General features: G+C 32.9%; 1 protein-coding gene across 1 annotated transcript in view; it reads left to right on the plus strand.

The window, feature by feature from the left end:
* Positions 1-21,046: 21,046 nt before the first annotated feature.
* The window catches only part of LOC132066296 (pleiotropic drug resistance protein 1-like), a 5,939-nt gene continuing 5,783 nt past the window's right edge, over positions 21,047-21,202 (plus strand). The window contains exon 1 of the mRNA XM_059459631.1: positions 21,047-21,113. Within this exon, the coding sequence (XP_059315614.1) occupies positions 21,047-21,113 (67 nt within the window). The remainder of the gene's footprint in view (positions 21,114-21,202) is intronic.

Genomic DNA, 21,202 nt, shown 5'->3' on the forward strand with positions numbered 1-21,202 from the left:
CGGTACGTATTTCGTGCGACCCCTTTTCATGGGGGGTCGCGTTTCGTACCACGCGCAGTGTATACGAGAGAAGATGTTCCAAATTGATCAAGCGAGCTCCATTTCTTCCGGAGTGCTGCACGGAGAGTATCTATGTTATGGTATCTTGTTTTATGTTAGAGACTTTTAAGTGCACAAGAGTCACGTATATAGCATGTCAGCCTTGTGTCGTCTCGTAAGCCGATGTATCATTATGCATTATGTTACAAATTTCATATGTTTACAGATTTTACTTGATTTGAGAAAGACGAAAAGCATGTTGTTCTTTGAAAGCTTTCATTACGCACTCATTTCACGACTTAAGAGTCCTAAGATATGAGCATTACGAGAATCCCGTGTCTGGTTCGCCCAAGTAAGCTTTCTTCCAGGTGCCCATCATGCCCCTATTAAAAGTCAGGGGTGGACAATAATAAGAGTATGCATCAAATCCCAATCCCATTCTCTGTATACCTTGTTTCATCGATACATATAAGCTCGTAAGTCCTTCCAAGGAATCTAGAGTTTTTAACATAATCCCGAATCGTCCGTAAAGTGCCTCACGGGTCAAATAAACCCTGTCTTCCCATCCCCAATGCGCCAAGGCATCCTTGATTAAGAATCTTTTTCCTTCACACAAGCCTCGCTTATACGAAACTAGGATTAATAACCTAGCCTTGCATGCGTAAAATTAGATTTATGATAAAGTGTCGTAGCTTGAAAAAATCTTACTCACGAGAGTATCGTGCCTAGTCAAAAGGTTCCACCCTGTTTTCGCGAGCATGGAAAGGTTAAAATGATAGAGCTCTCGAAAGCCCAAACCTCCATCTTCCTTGCGCACACAAACTTTCTGCCAAGAAATCCACCTAATCCCACGATTTTCCTTTGTTCCCGATTTCCACAGAAATCCATTCATGGCCCGCTCAACAGATTCACATATAGTACTGGGAATCAAGAACATGTTCATCAAATAAGTTGGAATTGATTGAACTACAGTTTCAAGTAAGACTTCTCGTCCCGCTCGGGAGAGACTAGTACACTTCCAACTATTCATTCTTGAGGTTACTCTATCTTGGATATAAGCAAAAACTGCTTTCTTGCTTTTTCCAACCACAACCGGCAAGCCAAGATACTTTCCAGGAGTATCCACCTCCTTAACATGAAGGATATCAGTGATCTCGTTCTTCACACTTTCAATATTGTTATACCCCATTTAAACGGGCTAAATTAGGTACAACATATTGGAGATTCCTATATTGCTTAGTTTAAGGAGTCGCCACCTAATTGATTTTAAGGTGAATTAGGGCACCTAATTATTAACTAAGGTAAAACTAAATAAACCTCCGTTAACGGTCTACTCAATTAATGATTCTTGGTAAGGGTTCTAATTATCCTAAAGGGAAGGGGTTAGGCATCCTCTAGGATCCGTAACTACGGTTATCCAGCCAAATTTAGGTTAATTAATTAAGATTAAATATAGCGCTTAAATTTTAAGAAAATAACTTGTACATATTACTAAGGTTTTAAAGGAAATATAGTAATGCCATCTAAACTAACTTGTAGAAAAATATAGTAATTTGCATAAAGGAAATGCTTTTAAAAATGGGAATTATAAATGCTGTTAAAACTTAAAATGAAAATAGTAATGTTATCTTAAATAAGACTTATAGAAAATATGATATTTTGCATAAAAAAAATACTTTAGATGACATTTTAAAATAAGACTTACAAATATTGTTAAGGCTTTTAAATATAATAACGCCATCTAAAATAAAGACTTATAGGAAATATAATAATTTTTATAAAAAAAAGGTTATAATGTTGCTAAGGTTTTTTTAAAAAAAAATATAATAATGCTATTGAAAACAAGGTTCGTAAAATATAATAACTTGCTTATAATTAACCTTTAGCAAAATATGGATTTTATGTAAATTTATATCAATATGGAGACGTAGAAACTAGGCTTATTTCTTTAAAACGTGTTATAAAGGGCATAAGTTTCTTTTACTTTTATTTAACTATATTCGGCTAAAATATGTATAATCGGATTTATCCTAAATGTCATAAAGTATACTTGGATTAGTATTTGCATATTAGGGATGTTTTGAAATTTTAAGATAGTTGAATGAAACAATAACTCCTTTAATTCAAAATATGCTATTTTAAAAATCAATTATGTTTTAAAGTAAATATTAAGCTACTATAAATAACTCTAATATAGAAGGAAGAAAATGAAACTTATGGAATTAATTATTAATTTCCCCTTTAAATTAACTACCCATTATTTCTAAAACTATCCGTACTATTTCTCCTATAATTCATCCAAGCTAGGTAAAAATAAAAATAAGATGAAGTGTTAGTCAAACAATCAAATACACAAAGATAATAAAATGGTGGAAACATAAAGAAGTTCAAATGGGCTTGGCCCATTTGGGACATTGCTGTCGTTGCTACTGCTATGGGCCTCGGCCCAGAATTCTTTTTTTTGTTTTGTTTTTGCGGGTGAGCTGATTCGAGAGAGGATGGTTCACGTTGGGCTTTTAGCCCAACACCGAATGCCGAAGGGGACGAGTCCCTCGGACCCGCATGCGACGGTCATGCAAAAAAAATGAAAGAAAAAGATTAGTACATAATCAATAAATAAGGCTAAAAATATATAATGTAAATTCAAACAGAACAGTGGCCTATGTATATATTATGTATATTTAAGTATACTTCATGTATGCACATCCATAAGGATGCTTAAAGGGTCAATATTGGAAAGCTTTTGCCCCCGTCTTCTCGATGTTGCACAAGTTCCAAGGGATTTCATGAATCTCAGGCATGGCTAACACCGGGGAGGGTTCAAGCTTAATCCATAATGACCAACTAATCTCCCTATAAATGTGCTAGTCAAAGCATACTCTCGATATACATATGTATATACATACTTCAACTTAGATATGCTCGCAACACATGCAGAAATCTAACAAAATGTATGCTGATACTATGGAATATATATACAAGGCTTAACTAATGCATATTTACTCATTCATCCGGAAAGACTTCAAGATACTTCGAACATACAACAAATATCCCATTGCCTGTGTTCTAAGACATTGGTACAACACGAAGAAAAATACAAACTGAATAGCAATCTCCTTTGTATTTCTCGAATTATATCTTTGGCATGGTTTAACCCAATTCATAACAGTAAAGCAAACATTGTGTTGAACTTTTAAACATCAAGCGGAGATACACGTACGTACAACATGGGCAGAAAGCAAACATCAACCTGAGCTCTTTTAGAGTCAATTGACTCAAGTCATTCACTGCTAAAGGATGTGAACATTTGGAAATTATAACAGGGTGTGCCAAAATTCAAGCTAGCAAATCGACTTTGGTTATGCGGGTTAAACTAATGGGAAAGGGGATGGCGAAGCCTCAAGATGAACCAGCCATACTATGGTAGTTGCCCTAATCTTATGGGCAGTTTTTGGACAACATCATCTCACTTAGAGCACATAGCATATTCCAGAGATCATACAAAGCAAAGAGAGAGGATTTTAACTAACAGACTAACAAATACCAAAGTCTTAGATTTTGAACAAAACAGCTGGGGAAAGTATGTATTTAGCATGTTCATGTGGCACTTTAAGGGTAACAACTATATGCAAGAATGTTGAATAGGTTCAGATTCACAGAAAGAAACATAAGGGCAAACATACCACCACTTAGGTAATCAGCAAAGATGGTCCATAGGCAGTTTCAAACACTCAGATTGAGTTTGCAGATGGCATAGGGTCTCCAATGATGCTTAGTGGGACAGTAGTAATTAAAAATAGATAAAACAGTGTATTTCGAGGCAGTTCCAGGCAAGTAGAGCAGGGAAAACCATTTCTTTCAAAGCTACAGATAGTTATAAAATGCCCAGGGTCACATTATCTTAAAAAATCAATTTTATGACTTAAGATTTCAACAAGAAGTTCAACACTAGTCCATGTTCCAGTCAAGGGAGGGTCAATAGTCCATTTTTATAGCTTTAACATCGTGATAGAAGTATATATGTGAATTTTAACAGGGTACAGAAGAAACATGGATTCCCCTAACACATGCACATCCCTTTTAGAAGATAGTAAGTCGTAGAACAAGCGAGATGAATCGACAGTGGTTTAATATCTCATCTTTTTGTACAAGAAACGGATAAGATCAAACACATACAAGCCCGGAAACTGCAATTTATCCTCTTTGTACTAATTTAAGCCTTTTACGTGTTCACAAAATTAAACATAGCAAACATCACTGGCAAAGCCTACCGCTCTCTTCAATCCCTTAATTTCTATATTGTTAACCTTATAACGTATACAAGAAATTATGTAAGCAGTAGACAACTATGCAAACCTCTTAAACAAGTTTTTAACTTAAACATAAGACACATAGACATCATATCTTACTGCCAAAACAATCAATAATCTTCAGGCTATTCTCAAATTAACCAACTGCCAACCCAATACAACTAGTCATATTCGACCTAATAGACTATGACATACAAGATATACCCCACTAAACTATCCTATCATACTGAAACATGTTTAACCACCAAGCAAAATCGAGGCATAGACATTTCATCTAATCATACCAAAGATATAACATGCTTCACAAACTCCACACTGAACCAACATAGTAATATGCTGAATCATGTAGACAACAAACTGACGTTAACACATAACAATTAAGAAGATAAAAATGCAAAGGATGAAAAATAAACAGAAGGGAATTAACGCACCTTCTTCGGGTGCAGCGAACTGGATTTTAAGTCTTCGATCTACACTCGAAAATCACCAAATCCGAATTCGCGTGTGCTCGGATTCGAACAAATACGAAGGACAAAAACGGAAAGGGATTTAGTGTTTTAAGACGATATCCAGAAAATGAACAACCAATATTTTAAAAGGGGAATTTGAGCAGCTAGAGAATTCTTATTTTAGGGGGTTTCAAACTTTGATTTATGGGGGATTCCTACGGCTAAAAAAAAACCTCCCTTTTTCACTTTCGAAAATGATTATTTATAGGCAAAAAGATTAGGGTTGAGGTTTGAAATTTTGAGCGGGGTTTTCTTGGTCAACAACGTTCGGATCTTTTCTGTGTATTCCAACCTATTCGATCAGAAAAAGAAGGGAAATGGACAAAACCCATTAAAACCTTGTACTCGAAAATAAAAGAGCTGATAGAAAAGATTTCAAATTTCACAAATGGACGAAATCCATTAAGACCCTGTCCGATCGTGAACAGAAAAGAAAGAAGAAGAGAACAAAAATTTAACCTCTTTTCGTGGTTGAACCCGGACAGGGCATTAAATTCATTCCTGAATTTGGCCATGCATGGCCTGGGGAAGATGAAAGAGCTCTGGGATTTTGCCGTTCTCGGCGTTGAAAAAGACGAGAGAGAGAGAGAGAGGGGTGAGAAGAGAGGAGAGCAGGGTGAGGTGCAGCGGATCTGAAGAAAGAGAAGGGGAAATCCTACTCGTTTCATTAAGAAACGAGATGGGCCGGGGCGAGTCGCGGTTTGTGGGCTGGGTCGGGTAGATCGTGTAGTGGGCTGGGTATTGGATTAAATGATGGGCTGGATGAATTAAAAATATGGGCTGGTTTAAATGTGGGCTAATCCGAAAATATGATGATTAATTGGATTGATGAATTAAAAGATGGGCTAATATAGAGAAATAGTTTGGCTTCTAAATTTAAATAAAAGACCCATTTTAATTAATTATATGCTAACGTGTGTTAAAATATTACTTCCTATAAAACAGATGTAATTATCAATCCCCAGATAAAATAAGATTATAAAACGCTGTAAAAACCGTGTGATAATATTTTAAAGGTTCAACAAGAATAAAATGCTATTATTTGAGTGCGCGAAAATAAATGCGATGCGTGTGCATAAGCTGGTAAAAATGCTAAAATGCGAATTATAATAATACCGGTCACAATAATAACAAATAATAATAATAATAATAATAATAATAATAGTAGTAGTAGTAGTAGTAACGGTAATAAAATAACAATTGTGACTGCAATAGAATAATGAAATGCCGGTATTAATAAAAAATAATAATTATAGTAAAAATGTAAATAATTATTTTTTGAAGTTGCCGACAATACTAGAAGCGTAAATAAATATTTCGGAGGAAAGGTGGGACAAAATTGGGTGTCAACAAATATTACTATTATATATAAGAGAGAACCTTAAGTTTTTGTAGTCCTCATGCGAGCATTTTAGGTATTTTATGTTTTTGTACTTTGAAGTTTGTCTTATTTGATGTTATTGCGGTAAATAATTTTTTCCCGTTGACTGTTGGACAAATCATCACGGAACACTTAGTAAAGACTTTTCAAACTTCCTTCTTTGTGCAAATGAATTGATTTTTCTCTTTTAACAGAGAATTGGTTCATGATTAACTTAAATATTCTAATGAATTTTATGTAAACTAACCAATTTTTCTCTACTATTAATAAGACAATAACTTACTTTCATATGAGAAGAATTATAACTTATAGTATTTTTTATATAGTTTTCAAGTATCTAAATTTTCATTTATAAATTGATCTAATCAAATTTAATTTGGTTCCAAATATTAATTAAATTTACTCTCGAACCACCTGACGTGACAAGTATTTTGAAACGAAGAGAGTACAATTAGAACTTGTATTTTCTAATTATAATTTTAGGTCATACTTTAAAAATTGATTGAATTTTGTGTGTAGTAATAATGTCGGAATATGCATATGCTGGGAAACACGGGTAATCAACAAAGATTTCACTTGGGTAAGTTCTCAATTAAAATAAAACACAAATAACTTATAACATTGTTAAATATTTTTAAAATGTAAATCTTAGTCCTTCCGTCTCAATTTAAAAAGGGGTTTCAATGTATGAAAGTTGATTAATCTAATTTTATGCGCACACTCTTTTAACATAAATTTTAACTAACAAATGATTACGTTGAAAGGCGAACTACAACGTGTTATGTTCACGTATCAAATGATTATGTTGAAAGGCGAACTATAACGTGTTATGTTCATGTATATATTTGAAAATGTTTTAAAAACTTATATTTATTAATAAGAAAATATACTTAACTGTCCAAATGGCAATAATACTTAAAAGTTGCAAAAGAAAGCAATTCACATTTTTTTAGTGTTTAAATATTTTTGCAATATGGGATAATCAATGTTTTACCTAATTTAGGAAAAACAGTTAACTTCCTTTTGGAAGATTAAAGAAAATTTATAGAGTAAGAAAAAAAGAATTTTCATATACTTTTCAAAAAATAATTGTGTTGTTTAATTTGAAGGAACGCTGAAAAGTATTTTGCAGTACCAGAACTTGTAATCATCTAGCTTAAAATTGTACATTTATTTATAAGTTAACTTCATTGATTTCATCATATTTCAAAAATATCTGTAGCATTAAATATTTTTGACGTTACTTGAATATCGTAATATTCTTTTTTGCAAAACAAAAGTGTTATAGCTAATATGAGTTTAATTAAAAAAAAAAAAACATATGACATTAGTTCAACATATGATAAAGCTTAATTTGGATAATTAGAGATTATAGTCTCAAAAACTTTCAGTAAAATAGAAAATGAAAGAGCTGTTGTGTATGCATTAATTTGAAAAGAAATTAAAATCTAAAATATAAACTAAAAAATGTCCTCCTGTAACTTTCAAATATTTTCTATGCTTTAATATTTTAGAAATAAAAAAATAAGTAGAAAATGAAAAAGATAACTGGAAATATATAATTTTTAATGTTGGTTTGGGCCCGGGGTTTGCACGGACCAAATGCCACTAGTTAAACTAATAAGTCTATTTGGGTGTTCTAAATGATGGGAGTTACAGAACATATTCTACTCATATCTAACTCACACAAGAGGGTTTCTCATTAATCCAAAAAAATAATTGTTTATAACAAAAGTTAAGCGCAATATGTGTTTTACTTTTTTTACTACATAATAGAGGAAAAGAAAAGGGAGAAGGGATAACGGAAATCGAACACGTATTTATTGTATGACAAATTAACTTTCTGGCAATATCACCAGACTATAACTCTTGATGGTACGTAACTGTGGAGCCACCCTTATTCAAAAGGTGTCAACTGAACCTCTTTGCCAAAAACTTGTACTACTTAGATAGGTAAAAAAATTTCAAATATATATATATATCATGTGTTGAATTTCTTGTATTCAATTCGTATGTTTATTTCTATATATTTTTACTCTTCTTAGTCAAAAATCTGGTTCCGTTATTAGTGGTAAGTGACAATGCAAATTCAAATATTTAATTCTTTTAAGGTGCTCCCTGAAAGCAAAATTTAATCCAGGCCGAGTTTTATTGTTTCTAAATATAACATAACATAATAAAAAAAAGAAGAAAAGGGCAATATCCAATTCTTCGTATTAAGGAAAAACAATTTGTAATCTTATCACTGTATTTTTATTAGACCTCGCCCTCCCAGGAGCTAAGGATGTTCGGTACTCATGGCGTATTTTCGGAGAAGGAGTTTATGGTAGGTTAACATCGTGACCATACGTGGGATATAAGTCATGACAAACAGGTGTTACACCTTGGAAGAATTTCGCATAGTTAGTATCGATACTAAACGAACGTGAGCCTGGAGAGGCCATGGAACTCTTATAAGGCTATGAAAGACTTCTAACAAGTAATAAGAGAATAGTTAAAGGTTCCGGGATCAAGCGGGTTGAAGAAAGTAAGTTGTCAAAGCTTTGGGGAAAAACTGGGCAAATTTTGGACAGGATTTTTGGTCCACTTTGAGCGAGTTATATCTCCTAGCATATGAGGATTTATGGAGTGAATAAGCTATCCTAATTGAAGTTCATCAAGTCTAGTTTCCAACACAACAAACCGTTCGTCGATACGGCATCCGAGTAAGGAGTTATGGGCATTTTAAAACAGACTTCCAGAAGCTCGCGAAAGGCCCACTAAGTGACCCGAAAATCCTATAAATAGCCCCAAACCTCGGTTTTTTTTTTTTTTTTTTTAAAATCCGACCAACAGCCAAACCCTAAAATAACCCCCAAGTCCATATAACAACCATAAGGTTTTTTTTTTTCAAAAATCATTTTTCATCTCTTTCCCTCACCCAAAAGAGAGTGTGTTTCACTCTCTTTGAGAGAACACTCTTAACCTTAAACCCAAGTCCATATAACAACCATAAGTGAAATTTTTCAAAGATAAAATTCCCACATCAAGTTTGGCTTTTCGGAAATGGTAAATGAAATCATGAAAATCAAGATTTTTTAAGACATTTTAAAAAATAATCAAGTTTTCCATAATGAGGTTTGCCTTGTAAAAACGGGTTTCGATTTTCATTTTTTTATCGTAAAAAGAAAATTAATCCATGGATAGGACACGTAGGAGAAAAAATTAAAAAAAGAAGAAGAAAAACAAATAAATACACGTGGCAAGGAGAAGGTGTGTCGCGATGCAAGGCTAAATTAAGTCCTTGAATCGTTTATTGAGGGTAATAGAACGGGAAAGGTAAGGTGTGTCGTAAAGAATTTTTGCAACTTCAAGTTTGACTAAATCGAAATTAGCACCCAAGTGTGGGCATGCAAGAAAAATAAGGACTAACCCGGGATTCGTATGCCCTGCAAGGCTAAATTAAGTCCTCGAGTGAAAGGGCGAGCATCGGAATATGGAACTCGTTCGGATAACAAATTGGTAGTGCAGGTATGTAAGGTTTTTGTCCCCGTTATTCTTGGCACGAATCTTAGAGCCCACTAGCTTGCATAATATATTTACTCAAGTTTATATATAATTTCCTATACTTTATGAGAAATATATTTATTTTTATGAAAATATCTATTTTATGAAACTCCCATTTTTCTACGAATTTCTCCAACATGCTATGTATTTAAATGTACGTCTGTGGTTACGACATTTATTGACTCCTAGTTATAAAGTCCGTATACTACACGAAAGATTCCTATAATGTTATTATGATTATTGTCACTTGCATCATTTCTTGGCCTCGATATGAATCCTAATAAATTCGGAGGTATAATGCCCTTACGTCACTCCGAAAGGCCCGATGTCATTTCTTTGACTCCTTATGCATTCATATATATATGTATGCACTATTTTACTACATTGAGTCGCGCTATAGTCGATCGGGTACGACACGTAGATGTGCAATCGCTGATCAGTTGGGTATTCACACCGAGTCCCGTAAGGGCCGAGTGCGTTTCACCCCGAGTCCCATTAGGGCCCGGTACGTTATGATATAATGATGTTTTCCCGGATGATGATGATATGATGATGATGATATACACACCGAGTCTTGAAAAGGACAGGTATATTTCACACCAAGTCCCGATAGGGCGGGTACGCTTCACACCGAGTCCTACTACTAAAAAACTGCCAAAAACCGACGGACCGTGTTGGTTTTTTCAATGAAACCGACGAGAAACCGACCCTTTACGGTCTGTCGGTTTACATAGCGTTGCTTTTTGAAAACCGACGGACTGCGTCGGTTTTTTTAATTTCTGATTTTTTTAATCTTAAATAAAAACAATATAAATTCTATGAAAAACCGACGCATTTTTTATTTAATTTTTTTATTTTAAATAAAAATCGACACAGTGCGTTGGTTTTCTTGAAAATTTATGAATTAATTTCCAGAAAACCGACGGACTGAGTCGGTTTCCCATCGTTTTTCTGAAAAATTTCTTGCATGCATTTGCTGCAGCCACACCTGCATACAAACCAGTACCAAAAGCTGCTCAAAACTAGCATTAAAATGCTCCAAATCAATTCTAAAAGAGCAACAACCCATAAAATCACCCTAAGTAATAATAAAACACATCAAACACTATCTAAACACATCAAATACGATCTAAATAGACCTTCAAAGTTCAAAAATACTTAAATGTCCAACCAAAAGTACATTAACTAGTTTTAACATAAGTCCATTATTAAATCCAAACTACTACAACTGATCATCCGGTGTCCGGGCTACGTAATCACATCATCATCTTCTAGGTCGGGGGGGGGGGGGGGGGACACCATATTGTCCATATGCAATATGGCTTTTAACTTGCTCCTTGAGCAATTCAAGGTTCGCTTTCATGAAGTTACTTTCCTCAACTCTTGTTGCCTCAGTCTCAGCTAGTTTCCTCTTAAGTTCAAGAAGGCAAGTGATAAACCCTACCCCAAATTTCTTCTCCTGACAATGTTCGAGGTGGGAGATAATTTTCAGTTTTATTCTTTCTAAATGCTAGTTTTATTTTCCTGAATTCGTGATCCATAGGCAAAAACTGACGATGACAATCAAATCATGAATTTTTGTGTCCATGTTTTAAAGTGAAAACTTTACTATTTTCCATGCAATGAGGACAAGTAAGCTTTCCGGCCATCATCCGTACAACATCCCATATGCAGGAAAATTGTTAATAGTCCACATCAAAGAAGCACGCATATTGAAATTGCTCTTAGTTGATACATCATATGTCACTACATCTTCACACCACAATTGTTTTGACTCATCAATCAAAGGTTGTAGATAAACATCAATCAAAACTTTTGGATTACGGGGACCAGGGATAACACAATTTAAGAATATGTAGGGACTTGTCATATACATCTCGGGTGGTAGATTATAGGGAGTAAGAAATGCAGGCCAACAAGAATAGGGTGCAGCCGAAACAAAGTATGGTGTGAAACCATCCGCACACAAACCCAAATGAATGTTTCTTCGTTCACTAGCACAATCAGGATAAGTTCTGTCAAAATGTTTCCACGCTTCTCCATCCGATGGATGACACATAACACCAGGTGTCACTATTAAAAAATTGGTAATTTATGGAGGTTGAAAGTTGCAATTTGCGGAGGATTTAATTTCCGCTAGCAAATTGTGGAGGCTAATACCTCCGCGAATTGCAACTTTCAACCTCCACAAATTACCCGCTTTTTTGTAGCGTGTCCTTCTATTTTCGCTGTGCCATCTCATATGAGTAGCAGAACTCCGCGATGCAAACAACCTCTTTAACCTAGGTATAATAGGTAAATAATGCATCGCCTTAGTTGGAACCATCTTTCCACTAGGTGTCCGCTTATAATGTGTATGTTCACATAATTTACATTCATTTAAATCAGCATCTTGCTTATAGAACAGCATACAACCGTTTGGACAACAATGAATTCTATCATACGATAATCCTAATTTGGAAACCAATCTCTTTGCTTCATAGTAACTCTTAGGTATGTCGAATTCCGGACTAACTAGTTCCCCATCAAGCTTAATCATTGAGTCCATAGCAGCTTCAGCAACAGTCCAATCTGATTTGATATTAATCATTCTAACTACAACAAACAACTTAGAATGCTGACTCCCTACCCAAAGTGGACGACTAGCCTCTTCTAATTCTTGATAGAAGTGCATTGCTTTTTCATTAGGAGGTTCCTCAAAATTTTTCTCAGATTCAAACCCAGACTGTACGCCAAAAGCATCATTAACCATATCATTAACTCTATCATATTAGACATGACTATATTCCTGCGACACACTACTTTCTCCAACAACCATATTATAAAATATACCATTGACCCCGTCGGTCTCTCCATGATCGGTCAAACATAATATTTTACTTAAACCCGTGATATAAATGAACCCTAACCGCTTCGATTTCAAATACTTCATACATAGACAATGAGAACAAGGACACCTAATTACCCCTTCATTTTGAAAAGAGTGAAGTGACATTGCATGTGATAAACCCATCAACACCTTCAACAAATTCATCATGTACACCCGCACGATTACTATTATTCATATTATACATCCACGTACGATCCATCTACAAAAATATACTCACAAATTATTGAGGTTATAGAAATATATTATAACTTAAGAATTCTAAATTAAAATATAACTTAAGAAAACACAATCCCAGCCAATTCTAACTTTGAATTCTCAATAACAATTATAACTTTAATAACTTATGGATTCTAACTTTAATATAACTTTTAAAAGCATAATCCCAAGCAATTCTAACTTTAATAACTTATGGATTCTAACTTTAATTCTAAGAATTGAAAAGTAAATCTAATCAAATAAAGTCTACATTTTAGTTTAGAGGTTATACAAATATTATAACTTAACAATTCTAACCTTGAAAAGCACAATCCCAACCACTTCTAACTTTGAATTCTCAATAACAATTCTAATTTGATAACTTATGGATTCTAACTTTAATATAACTTGGAAAAGCACAATCCCAACCAATTCTAACTAAGATAACACAAATACATTGACAAAGTTTATATTTTTTCACAAATTGAACATCAATAATTTAAGAAAGCACAATACTTACCAATTCTAACTTTGAATTCTCAATAACAATTCTAACTTTAATAACTTATGGATTTTAACTTTAATACAACTTTGAAAAGCACAATCCCAATCAATTCTAACTTTGGATTCTCAATAACAATTCTAAATTTAATAACTCATGGATTCTAACTTTAATTCTAAAAATTGAAAAGTAAACCTAGTCAAATAAAGTCTACATTTTAGTTTTGAGGTTATAGAAATATTATAACTTAATAATTCTAACATGACTTAATAATTCCAACCTTGAAAAGCACAATCCCAACCAATTCTAAAAATTGAAAATTAAATCTAGTGAAATAAAGTCTACATTTTAGTTTTGAGGTTATAGAAGTACTATAACTTAACAATTCTAACTTTGAAAAGCACAATCTCAACCAATTCTAATTTTGAATGATCAATAACAATTCTAATAACTTATGGATTCTAACAAAAAGCACAAGCCAAAGAAAAAAAAAAAAACTAGTCAAATAATTAAAGTATACATTTTTGCACATATTCAACATCAATATTATTACAAACAATGATAACTAAGCTAACACAAATACATTGACAATGAACATAAAATACAACACAATCTCAAGCAAAAAAAAAAAAAAAAAAGGTAAACTAGTCAAATAAAGTTTACTTTTTTTCACAAATTCAACATTAATAACATTGCAAATGATGTTTAACAAAGTTAAATAGACTAACATTAGGCCTAAAATCTACAAATAAAACTAAAATTGAAAGAATTTTAAAGCCCTACTTTAAAAGAAGCTAACCTCAATTTATTAAGTTAAAAACGGGTCTGGGGTAGGTGGGGGTGGGCTGCGCAGGCGGCGAGGCTGGGGGTGGGGGGGTAGGGTTTTAGGGAATGGGGATTTTTGTTTGGGAAGAGAAGGAGAAATGAGAAAAGAACCCGTCTGGTGATTTTGTTTTAAAAAAAAAAAAAAAAAAAAAACGACGGACAAAACCAACCCTATCCGTCGGTTTTTTTTAAAAAGTTGACCAATATTTGACCAAAAAATTTAAAAAATAAGAACCGACCCGGTCCGTCGGTTTCCTAAAAAAAAATTGTTTATTAATTTCTTTAAAAACAAAATGGATTGCAAATTATTTAAAATATTTTTTTAAAATAAAACCGATGTTGTCCGTCGGTTTTATATTAATTATTATTATTTTTTTAATAAAACCAACGTGGGACGTCAATTTTTTTTGGCTGAAATATATTTTCAAAATTCTGCCAAAAAAACCGACGTCGTCCGTCGGTTTTCTAATTAAAAAATTTTAAAAAAAAAATAGAAATGCAAAAAACCGACGCATTCCGTCGGTTTTTTGTCCGTCGATTTTTGGCAGTTTTTTAGTAGTGTCCCACTAGGGCCGGGTATATATATATATATATATATATATATATATATATATATATATATAAATATATGTATATGTTCCATATGAAAAATGGTTTTCTCATGCATGGCATATTGTATGGTTTCAGATATCACAGGTTACTAGTTATCACTATTCTCGCATGTTTACATTTATATTTCTTGATGTCGTACTTCCACGCCTTACACACGGTACTTTATCGGTACTGACCGTCCCATTTACTGGGGCACTGAATTTCGTGCTGCAGATCCTGACAAGCAGAGCAGAAGAACCCTCTCAGTTGGATCACTAGTTTTAGCGAGGCGTTAGCTACCATTATACCGGGCTTGCTAGGCGGGTATTTATTGAGTCTGCAGGTTATGTAAATGACAGATGTACATACTCCAAGAGGCTCATAGATAGTGTAGTGGCAGAGTCATGCATGATTTCAAAATACTTATGATGCACATGTTGTAGCCTGGTCAGCTATATGACATTTTCCCGATGTTCATGTTGTGGCTTCGTCGGCTAACTTATGTACACAGTTTTGCACAAAGATGTATATGTAATGTCTATGTTGGGCCATTTCTATATGCAGGTGCTCTTGTATGTATATGAAATAATTACATTAGTAACAGTTGTACTAAGACTATATTATGTCACGTCAGGTGGTATCCGGCGTAAAGGTCGGGTGCCCGTCATGTCCCTCGTCGGGGTGTGACAATTTTGAACATTAGTTAGCTAGTGATTAGGAGATTTAATCTTGTAAATCTTATCTCATGTAATTCAAACCTGATGTAAATACTATATATATGTGAATGACAAATACTCTCAACTCAACGAGAACCTTATCAAAGTCTCCTTCTTTAATTCTTCGTATGATTACTTTCTGCCTTGCTAGGTATGAAAACGGTAGATAAAGATGATTAGACTCAATTACGCCTATTATTATTATTATTATTATTATTTTTTTTTTTTTTTTTGCAGCAACCAACGACATTTTGTAATCCGAAAACAGACCACTCTCGATGTTGAAATGTAAAAATGATAACATTTCTTAGTTCATGCATAGTACGTGGCTTGTGAGGAAATATTAATAAAACAATTTAGTTTCCCAACTATCAAAAAGATTATAAAAGATATTCACCCATAGAGATTGACATGAAAAGGAAATTAGGGCTTGTGATGAAATATGAGTGCCCTATTTCAGAAGGAATAGAGGGATCGGTTAAAAAGGAGTAATAGTAAGATTACATGAATAAAAAATAAATAAAAGAATAAACAAGTGGGTCAATATGTCACCCAAGTGGATGTTTTCTAAGACGTTAAAATCTGAAATAATTGATCATCATTTAGTAACTAACTACACTAGGATGGTAACTTAAGTGTCGTTTATCTTGATTGCGACAGGTTGAGTCACCTCACACAAATATGTTTTCTAAAAGATTTTTACACTGTAAATCAGTTCAATAAATAATTCTACTAATATTTACTCTTATCATTTAACCAATATAATCATGGTATAATTTGTGCTTAATTAGTTTGTATATAATAAACAACGATTATACAATTATTATGTGCTTATTATACATTTGGTATAAGTTAAGTATACACTTGTGCCTACTACATATGGATACGGCTAGGGGGCGTAAATAATTTTAGCTATCGGGTTATTTGTGCATAGTTTCCTTTTACGAAATAATCTAGTTTCTAACCATGTAGAACTCATTAAAGAAGAAAACGCTCTTGGTCAGTAATTTCTATATTCAAAATTTGAATTTGAGATTTTTAACTAAGGTAGAGGAATCTCATCCGTTTTATTACATCTTTAAGTGGTATGTTTTTTATTATTACGCAGATATTTCAAAAACGCTTTATAGAAAGCTGCGATTTCTCCTCACGTGCCGTTGTAAGAAGAATAGAAAACTTTTTTTTCATATCAATTATTCAAAAGCTACACAATGATTGTTGGAAAAATGATTTTTTTTCTTTCTAATAGGTTAAAATTACGCATAGCCGCCTGTCACTACGCTGCTCCATATTGTGCTTTTATTTAATATTAATATACAAGTACCCCCATTTTCATGACATCGTCGAATATATCCATTGGTGTATAAGGTCCCTGTAATATTCTTTTTTGTTAGAGATGTTAGGCATGTTGGGAGCCTCACCCTCCACAATGATGTAATCATAGCTGTCCTCTGATAAAAAGTTCGTCAAATCTTGCCCTTGATTCATAACATGCATTGATCATTTCTTCTATGTGTTGTAATTTAGTATTCGTGCTATTACTGTAATTTAGGATCATCAAGAATGGATTCGAATTTTTATTTTATTTTTATTCTGAAAAGAAATTTGTATACAAGCAAAGGAAATGCCAAAATAACGTTAGCTATAATTTGAAACAAAAGCATTAGCCGAGGCCGCTAAAGAAACAACACCATAAGATTATTCTAAACAGCGATTAAGATTCTATACGATTTTATAATATGTCAAAATGTGTATAACATGGAAGAATTTCCATCCTTTATTTAATTAGGTCAAATTGTTCATTTTTTCCACCCAAACTCTTTTTCTTACTCCCTTTTTGAAGTCTATTACCAATAATTACTTTAGTGGTGGTAATTTGAAACATAGTTTACAAGAAAGTAACCTTCCATTTTCTTGGAGCAAACGTGTTGAAAACTTTACCCCTATATATATTCTTCACTTAATAATTCTAAGCATGTGCTTTCAGATCATATTGACCAAAAGAAGGTTCCATAGCAAAGAATCATTAAAGATATGAGAAGGCAATAGAAGTTTTCCCACAACCATATTGACCGATGAAGAGGTCAAGTCTCCAGAAAAAATGGGGCAATGTTTTCTTTTCCTTTTTTTCAGGCTGAAATCATTTCTTATTGGCCGATGCACATATCTACATAATAAATAAATCAAATTAATTAGACAACATTAATAAGGATTTTTCGTTTGAATTTTTCATCCGGAGTCAGATACTTACTAAGTTGCTCAAAGTTTCTAATTAATCAGAATTCGTGTCGAAAAATCTCATTTTGGGTTAAAGTTCTCCCTATCAAAGATGATTTAATATGCAGAGCTCAAACCCGAGATCTATAATTAAGAATGAAGGAGTACTTACACCACATCACAATCTTTGGTGAATTTTGAACTCGTAAAAAGTGTTATGGGTTGATAAAAACCTAAAATTCAATCTATCAAATTTAAATTTAGATCTGCCTCCTTATATTAGTAGTGTTACACCATTGACTACTTTGATTATATCATATTGTATTGTAGCATACCTGGCTTGAACTCACTCTCCATGCAAAATTAGCTTAATTAAAAGCTAACATTTAGGATGTGGTTGGTACGATGGAAACATTTTGCAGAAAGAAATTTTCTATTTTTTCATATTTGAGGAGTCACAAATATTTTATGTAGGAAAATAAGTTTCTTAAAAATCAGTATAAACCCACTTATAAGCAGTAAAACAAGTTCCATAAGCGACATTCTATGCTGATTATCTCCTCCCCTATTCTACTTAATTACTTACCACACACCAAAAAAATAAAAAATAAAATAAATAAGAAAACTGCTTATTTTTTCCTAATACCAAAGACACACTTATTATATTACATTCCAATTGTATCACCCTTCAAAAAGGTTTTCTTACCACTAAATATCCTATTGCTGATCGATGACCTCCTCTACTTTCTAAGAAATAATACTTTTTCTACTTTATAAAAATGAGTTTTTGTAAATCATATTTAGCTTTGACAAAATAATCAACGAATCATCAACAAGCCATCTAGATTGGGGCACAGAGAAGAATATTATGTTTCAACTATTTTCGGGTCAGCGCACATTTATAACGCGTGACGCGTCAATGGTACCGTTGTCGATATTGAATGTTGAACGTGACATAAATAAATAATAATAATAATAATTTACTCCCATGATTCCTAGTTCAGTCAAACCTTTTTATAACACGTCTTCTGTTTTGATATTTGTTTGCTGCTACAGTGAAATGTTCTTATAACATAGGAGTAGTTATATAACATAACATGAAAACCGGTTCTTAAGAAAAGCTGGTTGTTATAGTGAAATGTTATTATAGAGAGGCCTGACTCTATCAGCTATTTTGATAAACTGAAAATACTTTACGTTTTAGATTAAAAAAAAAAAGTTCTTTTCTAATTTTCTTTATCTTTACCGTTTCAATTAGTGTATCGTTAATTAAGCAAGATCTTTAAAGAAAAAGAAAGAGTAAATTTTGTGAAGAAACATTAGAAACAAATACTAATGTGGAAGGGAGTATATTGCAGAAAAAGAAAATGAACAATGCTAGGACCAATTCCTTTCATTTTCTTTTATATTAAAAAAAGAATTTGTGGTGTTAAGAATACAACTCGCTATATATGTCCTACTGAATGTTACATTTATTGCTTTTAAGGTTTCTATATTCATCTATAAGTTTTTTTTAAAATTTTTTTTATCATCATTTCTAAAAGTTTAAAAGTAGCAAAAAAATAATAAAAGGAACTACTTTAGAATTTGATCATCTTTTGGATCACTTTTTCTAGTACTGATTAGATTTTACGGAGTTGGTGGATAATCCAGCTTAACAATTGCAAGGAGGATAAATCATTTAAGTGGGTTCATCTTTTAATCTTTTATTACATATACTACATTTATATTTTTTAATATAGTTTACAAAGGAAAGTTTTATTTTCCTGGTAAACCCCCTTTTTTCACGTCCCTCCCCCACTGAGTGGGAGAAAAAGTAAGCAAAAAATCTTGACTATATATTTTGATAATTTGATATGATATTTACAGTTAGGCCATATTTGGTGTTTGACACTGACTTTTGGCTACTTATGTTTTATCAGAAGTTATTACAACTTTCAAGTAATAAGAATGGTTCATGAAATTGTCCAGTCTCAAGGATACAAGGGAAATTATCTTAAATTTTTTAAAGTTTAAGAAAACTTCTACGTACATTTTTGTGTGTGTATTAAATGTATTTGTTTTCATATAGAGTTAAGCCATTAATTGAAATGACAGCGAACATCATTTGTACATATACTAGGGTGGACCGAAGTCTAAAAATGAAAAAGAAAACAATAATATATGTTGGACAAAAGTTTGTTCTCAAAGGGTATTTCCAAGCTGTTATACATTTTAACCAAAAAAAGAGAAAAGAAAAGATGTTATACATACTCCACCTGTCCCAATTTATTTGACATTTTTCGCTTTTCGATAGTCAGACGAGTTGTTCTTTGACTGTAATGTTTTCATATGTTTTTCAAAAAGTTTAAATTATTAATTATGGTGACTTATAGTACTTTTTACGTAGTTTCCAAATGTATAAATTTTATTTTGAAAAATTTAAAGATTCTATGTGCAAACATACGGTCAAAGTTAAGGAGTTTGAGTCTCGAAAAACGAAAAGTGTCAAACAAATTGGGATAGAGGAAGTAATTTTTGATCTAATTTAAAATTACAAGGGTTCAAAAATTAAAAAATTATAAGGTTAAAAGGACAAAGAAATGAAGAGAAAATGAAAAAACAAAGAGCAAAATATAAATAAAATATATAAAACAGTTAGAAATTAGCCGCCATGTGGGGTCATATATCTACATCAAATGAATCTTCCCTCCAAAGTTCTAATAATTTGCCTCTATTGTTTATTCATTCAATAATAAGTACTGTACATTAGGCAACTTCCAAATTCAAAGCACGAAGAGTCAAACAAAGTGGCAGTTTGCTTTTTCTAATAAAAATTCCCACATTTTTTTCTCCACCTTCGCTAAGAAAAGTCAGCATTATATTTACCACTAATCGTCAATCAATCAATCAATTCAATCATATTAAACTCCACATTTAAGTATAATATTAACTAGTACTTAACATTTTCCTTGATATTTTGAATAAATGTATTCCAATAGCCGCCTCTTCTGAATTTGTTGCTATATAAGTCCTCTCCCTTTAGTCTTTTTGGCACCAACTCTAACTTTGCCTTTCATTCTTTTGTTCTTTCTAAACATATCATACAAGTGAACCAAAAAAAAAAAAAATCAAGAACACAATTTGTGTATCTCTCAATACTATTTTGACCTTCACTTGAAAAAGTTTGACGAGTTCGAGGCATAGTTTCCATTTTTAAGTACAATCTTTCGCCTCAGGGCGTTAAAAAATCAGCATTTTTGCATAGTTTACGAGTTCTGCTTAGAGTTGACGGGAACTAAAAAGAGATTAGCCTTTTGATCGATCAAGTGAACGTTGGTTCAAGATGGAGCCGGCGAATCTCAGTAACATGAGAGGTAGTATGAGAGGAAGTGTAAGGGGAAGTATGAGAGGTAGTTTAAGAGCAAGTACTAGTGACTCAATATGGAGAAACAATGGTGTGGAAGTATTTTCGCGATCAGCGAGAGATGAAGATGATGAA

The sequence above is a fragment of the Lycium ferocissimum genome, chromosome 8 (genome assembly GCF_029784015.1).
Source record: "Lycium ferocissimum isolate CSIRO_LF1 chromosome 8, AGI_CSIRO_Lferr_CH_V1, whole genome shotgun sequence".
Classification (NCBI taxonomy): Eukaryota; Viridiplantae; Streptophyta; class Magnoliopsida; order Solanales; family Solanaceae; genus Lycium; species Lycium ferocissimum.